At 48.8% G+C, this 16,457-nt stretch overlaps 1 protein-coding gene across 1 annotated transcript in view; it reads left to right on the top strand.

Moving 5' to 3' along the window:
- The window catches only part of LOC103722947 (phosphoglycerate mutase-like protein 4), a 37,500-nt gene extending 29,244 nt beyond the window's left edge, over positions 1-8,256 (top strand). The window contains exon 6 of the mRNA XM_017846624.3: positions 7,639-8,256. Within this exon, the coding sequence (XP_017702113.2) occupies positions 7,639-7,865 (227 nt within the window). The 3' untranslated portion in view covers positions 7,866-8,256. The remainder of the gene's footprint in view (positions 1-7,638) is intronic.
- The last annotated feature ends 8,201 nt before the right edge of the window (positions 8,257-16,457 follow it).

The following is a 16,457-nucleotide window of genomic DNA, read 5'->3' on the forward strand; positions in this document are numbered from 1 at the left end:
ATACAGCGTCAGCTGCCGGTCCGTGCCCACGGCGTCTCCCTGATCGGTGGGCCCGGACTCGTCGGTCGGCGTCGGAGGCACCTCCTTGCGGGACTTCTTCGCCGGCGGGGCCCCGCTCGGAGGAGCTCGTTTCCTCCTCCGGACCGCTTCCAATAGGGACGACCTACCAACAGCCGGTCCCTTGTCCGACCGCATGACGTCGTCAATCTCTGCAACAAGAACGAGATGGTCGAGGGCTGAGAAACCGAAGGAAAGAACGAGACGAAAGAGGAGAAAAGAGTCAAAAAAGAAATGGTGGCGGGCTCACGGTCGGTGGGGACCGAGCTCAGACCGACATTCACCAAGGTATCCTCGGAAATAAGGCGGGCCACCGGAGGGAGCTGGCCCTCGGCAACCAACCCCTTCAAGGCGGCCAAGCCATCGGATTCCTCCCTCGACAGTCTCGATAGGCCGATCGGGGACTTCATCGGCGTCTCCCAGGTCGCCCTGATTTTCCAAGAGGGATCTACATCGATGAAGAAGAAACGCTCCTTCCAGCCGTGAATGGAGGAAGGAGCCTCTTTGACGAGGCCGCACCCTCGCCGCGCCGCAAAGCACCACCACCCTTTGTCCTGGGGGTGGCCACTCAGGTTGTAGAACTCCCAAAAAACATTCAGAGTGGCGGGAATCTCGTGCATGCGGCAGGGAACCTGGAAGACCGTCAGGGCACGCCACGAGTTCGGCACCAGTTGCGTCGGCGCAACTCTTAAACCCCGGAGTACCTGCACGACTAGGTCCGAAGGGGGAAAGCGGAACCCGGCCTGGAGAATGCCCTCATTGATGGCGATCTTCCCTGGAGGAGGATGGGACATCCTCTCCTCAGGCCCCGGGAGCGTAACGTTGCAGGCCTCGGGAAGGTGGTACCGAGCCACGAGTTTGTCTAAGTCTTCGGCGACCAGCTCCGACTTAATGTGGTCTGCTCTCACTTCGCCCATTCCTAATGGCCAATAAACCTACGGTCAGGACGGGGACAAGAAGGGGGGAAAGACCGGGACGACTGGGGTACACTAGTACAAAAGGAGAAAGTATGGAGAGCCCTAAGTAGAAGAATGGGGTAACTCACCGGAAGAGAAGGAAGAACGGCTCCGAGAGCGTCAAAGGAGAAGCAAGCGAACAGTCCGACGGCAACAACGGCAGCGCAAAGGGGAAACTCGAAAATGTCTGTAAAGAGGAAGACGGACAGGGGAGGGCCCCCGGTTAAATAGGCGGAAAGGCGGGTGATGCCTCGATGACGCCAGAGGACGCCTGGCCGCCGAAGGGTCGCTTGCGCCTCAAAGGCGAATCGACACCATTAAGGAAGGATGTCCGCCGAAATCCTCAGACTGCCAGGTCAGCAACAACCGCCATACGCCATAAAGAAGGCGGGGAGCTCGAAGCGCGCGCGCCTCTCCGAGGGATGGCGGCAATCTCGAAGCATCACTCCCTTCACCCGTTCCCCTTCTGGTTCCAGGCTCGGAAGTGGGGGGCTACTGTTACGGGGGAACTAAGCCGCCATGCTCCACGTGACCGGCACGCGCGCCCATGAAGACTACGGCTGTCCTTTGATCCAGCAATCCGACCCCGAGTCGGACATCTTCGGCTCCACAGCCCGACCTCGAGTCGGCTGCCCTTCGATCCAGCAGTCCGGCCCCGAGTCGGACATCTTCGGCTTCGCAGCCCGACCCCGAGTCGGCTGCCCCTTAATCTAGCAATCCGACCCCAAGTCGGATATCCTCAGCACCGCAGCCCGACCCCGAGTCGGCTGCCCCCTGATCCAGCACTCCGACCCCGAGTCGGAGATCTCTTGATAACGACAGGTTGCTTCCCAGAGGCACGCCGAGGCCTCCTGCTCCACTACTCCCTGCAACGGCTGTATCCGATGCTGTTCCACGATCTCCTGTATCAGCCGTACAAAGCGGAACTCCACTACGCCCTGTCATGGCCGTACCCAGTGCTGCTCCACGACGCCCTGTAACGGCCATGTCAGTGGCCACTCCATCGCGCCCCACGATGACAAACCCCCCTGAGAGACCCCCCAGCCAGGTATATATGCGGCTGGGGGGAGAAGGGGGGTAAGCAAGAACTTCCAGAGCATTCTCCTACTACCTGCAATTATCTCTCCTTCTCCTCCAATCTCCTCTGACTTGATCGTCGGAGGGCCCCCACTACCCTAGTGGTGGTGCGAGGCTTGCTTGCAGGTTTCCCGGTGGAAGGTGGAGCACACTCAACATCAACCAAGGCAGCTCAGACGGAATCCCGTTCACACCGCTGTGCCAATCGTTCTCGGTTTGGACCACCAGCAACAGTATCCATATCAGATAGTGATTCTCATCATACTGCTCGAGTATGTGTCAAACACTTGACTCAAGTACCCTATTTTCAAAATTAAAAAGAACACTTTAGTATCCATATCGTATCCATTTGGCCTTTGATCTAGTCATGGTGTTTTCTCGTTGAAGTCATTGACTTGAACCTAGTAGACATAATCGGAGCTAAATTTGTTTCTTGCTGCATATACCTGATATTGTATAATCGAGTTTGGGCCAGTTCTGTTAAATATTTATATGTATATCACTGTGCCTTAAGATATCATAACTCAGGTCATCTGGCCCTGTACTCTAAAAGATGATCTGGTTTTGTGTGATGCTCTCTATTTGTATTGCACAACCTGTATTGCACCAGTAGGCTTGTGATGGGAGCTCTCGGTCCCCAAGCCCCACACCATTGCCTTCTGTTGCCTCTTGGCTTCTTGCTGGGTTGCAAAGCTGCCATGGACCGATAGGAAGGTAAGCGCCAAGGTTTTGCTAGTAGGAATTGGAAGTGGCAGCAAATTTCTGTGCCTAAATTAGTTGGAACACACACTCGGATGGATGGAAATTGATTGCATAGAGCCACAGAGGCTATTCATTTGAACTGAAATAAGGAATACAAAGTATAAGTGCATACAAATAAATCTAGTGAGGCATTACAAGGTTTCCGCACTAGCCCAATCTACTAAGAATTCGGAAGGAATCCCTAATAGTCCAATCTAGCCGAGGTAGACATTCCTCTCGCTAGCCTAATATAGGGAGAACTTGTTGTGGTTTTTTCTAGCCCAAGCCCTAAGGCTGAATCTTACAAGTGGACTCTCCACAAATTTCTTCACAATCTGGATGCCCTGCACTTCTAACTTTCAAGGCTGTTTATAGACTATAGGGTTGGATACGGTTGCTGGGATGCAGTTGCCCTTGCGGCGGTTGGCTGCGGTTGGCTACATTTGGCTGCAATTGGCTCGCGGGATTCGGTTGACCTGGCCGCGCATCCTGAAAAATTAGGCGCGCACCCAAGCGAGGTTTCTGCAATGCTCTTCGGTCTTTTGGAACCCCCGTGGTGGAATTTGGGCAAATGCCCTACTGGTATAGTAGGGGGGCGTTGCTGCGGTGCGTCTTCCGTGCCATGCGCTCCCGCGTACGACCACGGCCATGGGCGCCCTCGCACAGCCAAGGCCATGGCTCGGCCAGATCCATTTGCAATGCTTATCAGATTTTGAAACCCCCAGGGTGGGCATTGGGCAGATGCCCTTCTGGGTTAGTAGGAGGCCGCTGCTGCTGCGCGCCCGCGCACAACGAAGGCCTCAGAGAGCTTTGGAACCCTCAGTACTTTGGAACCCTCGGGGTGAGCTTTGGCCGGATGCCCTTTGGGGTAATTGGGAAGGAATGCTCCATTGGGGTCGAACAAGAGCGCGCGCAAGGGCGCGTGCGGCTGATCGGGCGTGCAGGAACTTGTGGGTTGCGCGCTCGGCCGTTGCCTTGCTTGCCTGGCGCGCGGCTAGGCGGGCGCACAGAAGCTTGTGGGTTGCGTGCTCAGCAAAGAGCGCACGCAAAGACGCACACGACTGGACGGGCGCGCAGAAGCTTGTGGGCTGATTTGCTCGGCCATTGCCTTGTTTGGCTGGTGTGCGCTGCTGGTCGGGCACGCAAACACTGGTGCGTGGCGTGCTCGGCCTTTGCCTTTCTCGGTTGGCGCCCGTTGTGCTGATTGGGCAAATTCTAGCACGGGGGCTGAATTTGCGTGCTACTGCTGGTTTTGTTGCTGCGCACAGGTGCGGGTCTTGGCCTGTGTGTGCGCCTATTTGCTTTTGCTCCTTTTGGCCGCCTAAGGCTTGGCCGGCCTCTAGGCTTATCAACTGCCCAATCTGGTCCTCGAGTGTTGCCTGGATCTTGCCTAGCTGAGTGCCATGGTTGTATTGTTTTCAGGGGTTTTCATCAGCCTGCAATACCATATATTTTATAAAGTATGTTACAACATAAGGGCGATGCTACACTACCCCCTCTAGTTTCCTAATGGAGAGATTTCAGTGCAGAAGATCAGAAGATGACACAGTCGAGTATCATATGCCAGGTGAACAGCATTGGGCTAAGTTGCATGAACTTGGTGTTGGAGTATGACAACCTAAGGAAAGAATGTTGGCTTGGAGGTTCTCAAGATATAGGTTGGGAGATAGATATTGATAATAGGGAAAGAAGCACTGGTAATGCACTATGGGATCACGATCAAACCAAACTATGCTAATCTACTATAGAGTTGCTGTTGCTTTGAAGATTATCAAATCTCCAAAATGCACCTTCCAAAATTGTTTCTTTTGGGTGCCTATTTATTTGCAAATCCAGTCCACTTCCTCGTTAATCACTCTGAAAAGTCTAATGGTAAAGATGGAAGCAAGCTATGCAGCTCAATAAGTAACTTCACGATGGTCTAAAAAATTTGAAGTCTAGGTGGAAATCAAATAATATTTGGCATGTATTTGATGGACCAATTGTTTAGAAAATGTTCAGATAAAGGTTCCATGAGACCGTATAAAAATTGAAAATAAAGTCATTTAAAAAGAGATTCATGTATTGAAAAGAGATTAAAAAGCAACAAAGGAAGACTTTAACTTGGTTCACATAAATCACATTTTCTTATAAGGAAAGCCATAGGCCACATAAAATCCTCTCTAGTAAACTGGATGAGGTCACACAAATCCTCATTGGGGAACTGGTATTCCAAACATAATCCTCGAGATCCATATATACTACTTGGCCAAGGGTCCACATAAATCCTTATTTGAAGCTTGAACGATACCACATATACTACCTAGCCAGGGGTCCAAATCAAAATTTTCAGATTAACAAGTATCAAACTTCTAATCATAAGAATAGAATGTAGAATAACTTGAAAATCAAAAACAAATTATGGATCCAAAAATGTAGAGAAATGCTAGGCTTTGAAAGCTGATTGATGTTTTTAGTATTTCAAAATAACACAATTCAGAAATTCAATACATAATCCTTCTATAAGATTCATAAAGATACTTGGTCTCTAGGGTTTCCAAGAATCTTTTCAAAGGTTGCTGAGCTTTAGGGTTTCAAAGGGTATATAGGTTGGAGGAACTAGAATGCAAGGTTACAAGGATAAATTCTCGCCTGACTTCAAGAGAGGGTAGATAAATTACCTAAAAGAAACCTTACAGACACAATATTGGAACATAATTGGACTTGAAAAGAGGTTAAAAGCTCACAAACATTACTTAAATTCAGAAGAATGTGGAAGAATAGGGACAAGTCACTTATTTTGAAATGCTAATAAAAATTCCTAAACCTCTTATCCACACTCCTCCCCTCTTTCCTCTTCTCCTCTTCCTGCTCTCGTTCCTTTCCTAACAACTCCTTAGCTGGTCCTCCTCCTTGCCTCTATTTGGTGGGCAAGGTAGGTTGGTTAAGTAGGGCCTTCTAGGTGACTCACCGACTGAGGGTGGTTCCCTAGGTAGGTCGGTTCCCAACGTCACCAAGGCAGGCCAGTCGAAGTAGGAAGGCCAAGCAGGTGGTGATTCAGCACATTAAATATATCACCAGGGCCTCAGAAACAACACTTAGTTACATGAGTACCACTAATCTTCATTTCCATTTCCATTAACTGAAGACACTGCATGTAAATAAGTGCCCCCCCCCCCCCCTCTTGAGTTTAACAAAATACTGCAACAAATAAGTTTCCTAAAGAATTCAAAGTAGGTTTATCTAGTTTAGTTCAAACTACAGAATTTTAGCTTCAGGTCAAACTTTTAACTTTAAGATTCTAGGCTATTTTTTGAACCATAAGATTTTGTAAGCTCTATTATTGCCAAAACATTGTTAAAATCCAAATGTCCAGTAGAAAAAGGTTTATAGATTAGTCTCTGAGGCACATGGTTATTTCAATATAACATAGCAATTAGCATATGAAGAGAAGGTTCACATTCAATCTCACATACATCAATACATATTCGTCCATGGTTAGAAGGGCTGTTACATTTGTTACGTGAAAAACAATTGGGAAGCAGTAACAAAAACATGAAATGATCTGCTTTCACAAGATTAAAATAGAAAGAAAAAAGCTAAAATTGTGATTTGAGCAGCCGTGAAACTCTGATTTCTTATAGAATGAAATAGATCATGTGCTTTCTTGTTGTACTGTCATGTTAGGCTTTGGAGAAGAATTGAGTTATCTACATTTGTACTTGAATTTCTTAATTTTATCTTTAGTGATAATATGCAAGCGTATTTTGCTCTGCTTAAAAGTCATATAGTTATAAATACAACAATGTGCTTTGGAATAAAAAAACATTGTTTCCTAATGACCTCAAATAAATTTGGGAGAAGCTAGTAATACTGGCTTTTTTTTTCAGTTGATGTAATACTGGCTTTGACGCATATATGCTTGAAACCATCATAGTTGGATATAGAAAATGAATAACTTGGATATTTTGAGCTCAACTTCACAGGGATTGCAAGGTGGTTTGGATTGACCTCGACTTGACTCGGAATCAAACTATTGTGCCTCAGGCATGATTTGGACCATGGCTTATCCTAAAGTGGACCAAAAATCCTTTGAAACTAACTGGACTAAAACTACTCAAAAGTATGGTTGTACCCATAGAATTTTAACCCAATATAAACCCACATCTAGTTGGATTTCACCCAGCCAATCCAGGCTTTGTAAGTTCAGCTCAAGTCTGATTCATGCTGCAGCAAACCATTGCTAATCTCTCACAGCATGTTCCCTTGTTGAATGCTAAAACATGCTCTTGTAACATGCATTTACCTGACACCAGAAATTTGAAGCAGTCATTTTTAAAGCCTTTCATGGAAAACAACATCAAGCATAAGCACAGCCGTAGTATCTCTAATAGATGCATTATGTGCTTCAACTTATGGGAAGTTTTATGAATTACTGTTAGGTAATTGCTTGGTAATCAATTGATAGGTTGCCTTTTCATGTTGACTTAGTAATTGCCTGGTCTCTCTCTCTCTCTCTTCCCCCCCCCCCCCCACCTCTTTCTCCCTCCCTCCTCTTCTTCCCTTAGTCAATTTAAAATAAGGTTTTCTTGTTGATCCATTGCTGTAAGTGCATTTTCAGTTATACCCAACAAATTTGTCTGCTGAGACTCAGGGTCTCTGTCATACTAATATTTAGAACAACTTCACGTCTCCTAACTGGAGTTGATAGTCTTTTGTTCTGAAAACAATTTTAGTTTGAGCCACACTATTTGATTTCTCAGAGAGTAATATTTTGTTGCATTCTGGGAAAATAATTAGATTGATAATCTGCTTTCTTGCTTTGCAGGAGAAAGAGTGGTTGTAGTCACTCATGGTGGTGTCCTGAGAGAACTCTACAAGCGGGCTGCCCCAACAGGGTCAATCAATAGGAAGATACACAACACCTCAGTGAATGTGTTCCATATTTCTGATAGTGGTGGACGTTGGATCATTAAGACATGGGGTGACATAAGCCATCTTCAAGAAACCGGGGTTCTTGATAGTGCTTTTGGCGGTGATGGAACTTCTGCATAGTTTTTGCTCGTCCGGTCCAGTAATTGGTGCAACCTTATTGGTCGTGGTGAAGAAAATAAGATATAATGATCATTTAAAAAGCTATATAGATGAGACTTGGGATCAAATATGTTAAGCCATTCCTCCAAGAAAGGGTGATGAAGAGTCTCCCAAGGAACAAACGAGTCAGCTAGTAATTACAGTGCTCTTGCTCATTTCAACTGGAGTTACATGGGCTAGATCTTTGTTTTCTTAATTTGAGAACAGCTATATTTATATATGATTTTGTCTGTCCTATTCTGATGATTGGAATTTGCCTGATGTTTGTCTCGTTCATCAGGGAATGGTTTTTGTAGCATGGATTTTTTTTTTCATGATCTTTAATATTACAAGTATCTGCATTTTAAGATCTCTTCACAAAGCATTTTACATTAGCTGCTAGTTATTACAGTTCGCCAAAACGCATTTAGATACACGACTTTGTCATTAAAACTAGTTAGTAAAGGTGTATTGCATATGCATGAAGAGCAAATTATATTTTGTGGCTCCAGTATGATTTCATATCTAACAGGGTTCAAGTTGTATCTTTCGCTCTTTCGCACGAAAGAAATGCTTATGACTGATATTTTTCTGCAATGTTGACCGTTAGATCGTGCTCTCTATATAGATTTCAAAGCACTAAAGTCTTTCATTCATCTGAATGCATAGATTTTGAAACAATTATTGCACGATCTAACGGTACATTCGAGTAAAGAAAGATGAATTCTTCACAACCTGTGTTCTATCTAATAAATATAGTAAAATTTATATTCAATGATAAAAGTAGATTGCAAACAGTTCATTCTCTTCATTATTTATTTTTCTATTATATTTTTTGGGTTAGGAGAATCTAGTCCCTACCACCTGGGCACCATCATTTAAGCTGGAGTCCAGGCCGCCTTTTATAGTCACTTTCTGAATCCAAAATCTGTTAGAATTTCAAACCAGAAAAGAGTTGATGCTTTACTCTCATCGGTTACTGTTTTGTAATCCCCACAGATACTCATATGTAGCTAGTTTAAAAATATACAGCCGTAGCAGTCCAGATTTGTCTATTGTATCTTTTTTTGAATAAGTAGAATGTAATATAGTAATTTAATTAATTTATAGAGAGGAATTGTACCATAGGTGAATATAAATTTTTAATTTGCTATAAAAAAATTATTAATTTTGTAGATACTTTGTCAAATTAAATCCATTAATTTGTAGATTAAAATTTTAAAAATTTCTATAGCAGAGCATTATATTTACCTACATATCATAGCAGAGCATTAAAAATTTCTATAGCAGAGCATTAATTTGAAGATTCTCTTATGGAACTGCCGTGGAGCGGGGAAGCCGTCATTTATCCCGGCATTTCGCAGGTTGGTGCACCATCATAGCCCTGATATTTGTGTCCTTCTCGAGACCCGGTTATCCGGTAGGGGCCTTCAGAAGGCAAGAAGGGCAGTTCCGGGAGGGTGGGGATTCTTTGCAGTTGACTCTCAAGGGCTATCCGGTGGTATCATTGTTACTTGGGCGCAGGGGTGCTGTCAGTTGGATATTTTCAATGTTTGCAACCAAGAGGTGATTATGGTCATCTCGGAGGGGAACAGAAATCCGTGGGTTTTGGCAGCGGTGTATGCGAGTACAGATTATAGGGTGAGGAGGGTCTTGTGGGAGGAGGCCACCCAGTTGATTAGTCAGGGACATCCAATGCTGCTGGCAGGTGATTTTAATTGCATAGTTGATCCACAGGAGAAGATGGGGGGGAAGCCTCTTTTGAGAGGAAGATTAGGGAGTTCCAGGACTTCCTTATGATGAATGGTTTAGTTGATTTGGGCTTTGCTGGCCCAAAGTTCACATGGTGTAATAACCAGCAGGGTCAGGCCAGAGTTTGGGAGAGGCTAGACAGAGCTTGTGCTACTGCTGGGTGGATACAGAGTTTCCCTGATTACCAGGTCCGTCATTTGCCGAGGATTGCTTCGGACCACTGTCCACTATTGGTTAGTACCGATGCACTTGCTCCAGCTCGTTCCCCCTTCAGGTTTGAGAAGATCTGGCTCGGCTATCCTCGTTCTTGGGAGATGGTGCGGGAGGCCTGGAGGGTGCCTGTTAGGGGAGACGCTATGTATCGAGTCTCCCGTAGATTGGAGATGACGAGGAGACGGCTCCGGCGGTGGAACCGTGCGGAGGTGGGGAATATCTTTAGGAGGGTGGAGGATCTCGAGGGGGTGATCACTAGACTACAGCTTCAGGAGTCCCAGGGGGGGGCTTATCAGAGGAGGAGGTGGGGGAGCTTAGATCCCACTTGGCACTGCACGACTCTCTACTCAGACAGCATGAGATATTTTGGAGACAGAAGTCTAGGATACAGTGGTTATTGGAGGGGGATCGGAATACTAGTTTTTTTCATCAGGCGACAGTTATCAGGAGACATCAGAATCGGATCAAAGCTATCAGGGGCGAGGATGGGCTGATGACGGAGGATCCTGTTCAGATTCGTCGGATTGTGGAGAGCTTTTTCAGGACACGGTGGACTGAGCAGTTAGGGGATGGGAGCTCAGAGGACATTCCAGTGCCGGGGGTTGGGGTGTCGGAGGAGGAGACTGCAGCGCTGATCAGGCCGGTTTCGGAGAGGGAGGTTAGGGAGGCGGTGTGGTCCCTTGAGGGGGACAAGGCTCCGGGGCCAGATGGTTTTCCACCGTTATTTTTTCGGAGGTACTGGATGATAGTAGGGCATGATGTTACGGCTGCCATTCAGCAGTTCTTTTGTACGTCTGCGATGCCTTCCGAGTGGCAGCAGACCTTTATCACATTGATACCGAAACGGCAGGACGCTACTGAGCCTGGCCATTTTCGTCCGATTAGCTTTTGTACGACCTTGTACAAGGCTACGGCGAAGATACTTGCCGTGAGGTTGAGGGATATTCTTCCGAGGCTGATTAGTCCGGAGCAGGGTGCTTTTTTGGGAGGGCGGAGTATTTCAGATAATGTGATGATTGCCCAGGAGTTTATGTTTGATCTGCATAGAGCCCCGATGAGGAGGAGCTTGATGGGAATCAAGCTTGATATGGAGAGGGCCTACGACAGGATGTGCTGGGATTTCCTTCGGCGTTCCATGCAGGGGTTCGGCTTTCATGCGACATGGATCAGCTGGGTTATGGGATGTGTGAGGGCTCCTTCATTTGCCATCTTGGTGAATGGCTCGCCGTCCCGTTTTTTTGAGTCTGCTGGAGGGCTTCGACAGGGATGCCCCCTCTCACCTCTCTTGTTTATTCTGTGCGCAGATGCGCTATCCAGAGCTCTCAGACAGGCGATGGACTCTGAGGAGATGGAGGTTTACAGACCGGTGGAGGGTGCCCCGTCGTTGTCTCACCTTCTTTTTGCCGATGATTGTTTACTGCTTGCTCGGGCTACGAGACGGACCGCGGAGGTCCTCCGCAGGATCCTCTGGCACTACTGTGAGGCATCAGGACAGAGAGTTAATCTGGGGAAGTCTTCTGTATGTTTCAGTCCGAGGATCAGGTCGGCGGTGAGGATTTCTATTTTACAGATTTTGGGGGTGGGCGAGCAGGAGGGTTTGCTGAGGTACCTGGGGGTCCCGATTTCTGGTCGGCGGCTGCGGAGCAGGGATTGCTCGTCACTTGAGATCAGTATCAGACACAGATTGGAGGGATGGCAGATGCATTCCCTTTCCATGATGGGGAGGATCACATTGGTGCGGTCAGTCCTTTCTTCGATCCCTATCTACTTATTGTCCAATTCCTTTATTCCAGTGTCTCTTGTGAGGTCTCTTGAGCGGATCTTTAGGAACTTTATCTGGGGGAGGAGTAGTGGCAGAGGAGGTATCCATTTGGTGGCATGGGAGGTGGTGTGTCAGCCGATCAGGTTCGGCGGGCTGGGGGTGCAGTCCCTGATGGCTAGGCGGGAGGCGCTAGCGGCGCGACATGCGGTGAGATTTGTGTTAGAGCCAGATAGTATGTGGTCCTCGCTGATGAGGGCCAAATATGGAGCTTTGATACCTGGGGTGCGTGGTGGCCGTTCCCATTCGCCGGTGTGGAGGGAGATGTGTGCTAGAGCAGCGCTGGTGTTACCGGAGCTGAGATGGGCCATTGGAGATGGGCGGTCGATCGATGTTTTGGAGGATAGGTGGGTGACTGAGCAGCCGATCAGCCGTCTTCCGACCATGGTGGACTCGGCGAGGATTGTTGGATTCAGGGTCAGTGACCTGATGGACCCAGAGGGGGGTCGCTGGAGGGAGGGTCTGATTCGGGAGGTGTTTGGGGAGCAGTTGGCTGAGTTGGTTTTGGATATTCCGATTCCATGGCAGGAGGTGCCGGACAGGTTAGTCTGGTGGCCGACGGGCCGAGTGCAGGTGCGAGCTCGGGATCTTCATATCTTGATCAGTAGGGCACCAGACCGATGGATTGAGGGTAGATGGATTTGGCGGTTGCGATGTCATCCGCGGGTGGCGCTCTTCTTCTGGAAGGTGGCATGGGGAGTTCTACCGACCAGGAGCATGCTAGCTAGACGGGGCATGTTGATCTCTCATTGTTGTGAGCTGTGTCCGGGGATTGAGGAGACCATTGACCATGCTTTATTGCAGTGTCCCAGGGCCAGGGAGGTTTGGAGTAGGTCCCCTGTCACGTTACCCCTTTCGGTGGAGACGGCCCAGGACCTGTTGCATGCATTGAGAGTTTCGATGCAGAGCCCATGTTTTGTTCGGGAGGGCATCATGATGGCATACATGACTTATCATATCTGGTTGGACAGGAATGCTCGCCTATTTGAGGGGAGGATGTGGTCTTCGAGGATGGTGGTGGATCGAGCTGTGCTACGTGCAGGGGAGATCGCTGTGGCCTCTGCTTCTGTTACCTCTGGGATGGCCAGGGACACCTGGGGTACTTCTTCCGCTGTTATAGCGCCCGGGTTCGCCCTTGTTTCTTGGGTACCCCCACCCCTTGGTCATCTCAAGGTGAATTTTGATGGTAGTCGGTTGGTGGATGGTGTCTCTGGAGGTGTGGGATTTGTGATCAGAGACTGTGGGGGTAGATTGATAGCCGCTGGGGGTCGTAGCATCTCAGGACCTACCGTTGTCGGGGCTGAGCTGTGTGCTGCTTGGGAGGGCTTATCCTTTGCGAGGAGGGCTCTCGGTGCTGCCCGGGTGTTTCTCGAGGGTGACTCTTCGGTGGTGATCGACTGGATTCAGGGGGTGGACAGGTACGGTGATGGCCATCCACTCATCCTTGAGACTAGGAGACTGGCTCAGGAGATGAGTGACTGTCATGCTATACATGTGTATCGGGAGGCGAACAGAGCTGCTGACTGGGTCGCCTCCTATGTTGCCCGGCACTCGGGAGGGTTTCTTTGGACATCAGTAGCTGAGTGTCCCACCCCGCTGTTATCTTTACTTTCTTTTGATATGGCTGCATGTACTCAAGTTAGAGATATATGAATTGCCGTTTTCACCAAAAAAAAAAAAAAAAAAAAATCATATTGTTAAAATATTAAAAAAAATTCTATTTCATTGCGCTGCTTTCGCATTCTGAGAAAATCATGGTATCAATTAATTTCAGCAACTTAGTAGACGATCTAGTTGTTTGTAGCCTGGAAGTATCAAAATTACACCGATGCCGCGATTGCGGTGACCTCGGCGGCGGTGGAGCACACGGATAAGCTCTCTCTTCGCTACGCTCCTATCCGCTCACTCCGCCCTTCGCATAGAGAAGGGAGAGAGAGAGAGAAGAGGCGACGATGGATCCGTCCTTGTTGCTGATGCTCTCCAACCTCCTCCACCTCCACAACTATCTCGACCCCACCTCCTCCCTCCTCTCCGACTGCTCCCCTCCTCCCTCGTCCTCCTCCGCCGTCGCCGCCGCCTCTTCCTCCTCCTCAGCCGCTCCTCTCCTCTTCTTCGCCATCGCCTCTGTCCTCTCCTACGCCTCCTCCTCCCTCCGCCGGCGCCACAAACGCCGCCGCGGCCTCTCCTCCTCCTCCTACTCCGACGAGGATGAGGACGACGCAAGTTCCTCCTCTTCTTCTCCTCCTCCCCCTCCTCGCCTCCGCCGATCGCCCTCGTCCTCCTCGGCCGCCGCCTTCTTCTCTCTTCTGAACTCGGACCGCATCTGGTCCATGGACCCCGCCGCCCGCGACGCTCGGTGGCGCTCCCTCTACGGCCTCTCCTACCCTCTCTTCGCGAACCTCCTCGACGAGCTCCGGCCCCTTCCCCTCCCCCTCCCCCTCCCCGTCGACCACGCCCTCGCCCTTGCCCTCTCCCGCCTCTCCCGCGGCCTCTCCTCCCCTGCCCTCGCCCGCTCCCTCTCCCTCCCCCCCTCCCTCGTCTCCCGCGCCACCCACGCCATCTCCCGCCTCCTCGCCACCCACCTTTACCCGGCCTTCGTCCAAATCCCCTCCTCCCACCGCCTCCTCTCCACCCTCCAGTCCTTTCGCGACCTCTCCTCCCTCCCCAACCTCTGCGGCTCCATCGCCTCCTCCCCAGTCCGCCTCCGCCTCCCCCCTTCCTCCTCGGCCTCCGACGCCGACCTCCGCTCCCCCCACCGCCCCTTCCCCTCCGTCCTCCTTCAGGCCGTCGCCGACCACCGCCGCATCTTCTGGGACGCCTGCGTCCGCGCCCCCGGCGCCGCCGACCCCGCCTCCCACCTCCGCGACAGCCGCCTCTACCACCGCCTCACCTCCTCCGACATCCTCCGCGAGCCCGCCCTCCCCCTCCACGGTGGCTCCCTCCTCCTCCGCCCCTTCCTCGCCGGCGACCCCTCCTTCCCCCTCCTCCCCTTCCTCCTCACCCCCTTCTCCTCCTCGTCCTCGTCCTCCTCCAATCCCGCCCATGAGGCCTTCGACGCCGCCCTCGCCAAGGCCCGCGCCGCCTCCGTCGAGCCCGCCGTTGCCCTCCTCAAGGGCCGCTGGAAGATCCTCCGCAACCTCAACGTCGGGCTCGACCACGCCGCGCAGACCATCGTCGCCTGCGTCGTGCTGCACAACGTGTGCCAGATCGCTGGCGAGCCCGAGGATGAGGGCAAATACCTGTGGCGCGACCCGCCGGAGACCCCGCAGCCCGCCCGGCCGCTGGAGAGCGAGCGGTCCCTGTACTACCTCGGGGAGAGCTTGCGGCAGGCCTTGGCGGATGATCTCTATGACAGGCAGCAGAGGCTGTCTGGGGCGAGGTGACAGCAGACAAACTCATCAGGATGTGAACTGAGGTGACGTGAAGGGTTTTCCACTTGTAATTGATTTAGATCTAGTTGAATTTGGCTTCTTGCTTACTTTTTGAGAACCTTTGGTGGATAATTGGTGGACGTTCTGTGTTTCTAGCTAACAATGCTGTAGGATAGGGTTTTGGGTTTTGTTTGTTGAGTGTTGTGTTCAAAACTGTAAGGGTGATTTTGTGGACGTTCCCATTTCCTTACTGGAACTAAATGTTTGCAATTACATATCAATGTTTCGGTGTGGTTTGAAGTGTTCCAAAGTTCCCTCTTTTGAAAATGTAAAATGACAACAATGTGAATGGACTTTGTTAATATTGCATGGACATTAGGTACTTTTTGATACTTTTATGACAAATAGATTAATGTCATCGGGTTTTCGAGGTTGGGGGATAAAACACGGACTCAAAGTAGTGCTGAACATTAGCATTTGAATGTGAATGTACCTTGGGTTTTCAGAAAGAACCACTGTTGATGGCTCTGTAAATGACTCAGTTACTGAACATTTGAGCAGCAGCCTTTCTACTAGTAGTATTGATTTATGTATTAAGCTTGAATCAAGATAGAGAGGAACAAACTGACCATGCATCACTTTTTTTTTCTCCCAGAAAAAGGAAAACCTAAACATTTTGCTAAAGATGAGAATTATTCATGTGCTCCTGGGCTAGGATTGGCACGACTGTTGATATTAATTGTTTTAAAGATTAGACCAAAGTTAAACCCATTTGTCTATTCCAAGCTTATATATTATCACCAACATTAGCATTACGTTACCGTTCTAAAATAAAGGACATGAAGAACTTCTAGAAATATGTCATCTTTCAACTCCATTAGTCTGCATGCGTTTGGTAACTTTTGTCATAGAAATCATGATAAAATCATGATGGTCCTCATTTCATTATGAAGGAAACAGAGAAGGCCTGTTTAACAATATCCTTGCACCATGTAACTCTCCAAAACTTAAGTTCAGCTCTTATTTTGATACCAAATTATTCCAGTTTCTCCCCTAACAGTGCTCATGAAACATTATGAACTTATTTGCCTCCTGTTATTAAGATCAGTTACAAAATATGAGGAGGCTAACAGATCAGATTATTAGCATCTGAGATCCTGTATATTTGCTGTCTGTAAAAATTGTGCAGACAGATTTAGGCAGACCTAGAGATTTTGATAATGATTTCTGATGGGTTTCCAGGATTTCATTGGGGGCTATTGTGGGCAGATATTTGCATGTAGAATTTATAGATTGGCCTATACTGATACTTGTAAGGCTTTATTTGGGGACAGCTAACATAATATTGGAAAGACTAGAAAAAGGGGAGGAGAAGAAGAATAGAAGAAAAAGAAAGCGGTTAAAGATTATGGCAGGAGA

The sequence above is a fragment of the Phoenix dactylifera genome, unplaced genomic scaffold (assembly GCF_009389715.1).
Source record: "Phoenix dactylifera cultivar Barhee BC4 unplaced genomic scaffold, palm_55x_up_171113_PBpolish2nd_filt_p 000587F, whole genome shotgun sequence".
NCBI classification, from domain to species: domain Eukaryota; kingdom Viridiplantae; phylum Streptophyta; class Magnoliopsida; order Arecales; family Arecaceae; genus Phoenix; species Phoenix dactylifera.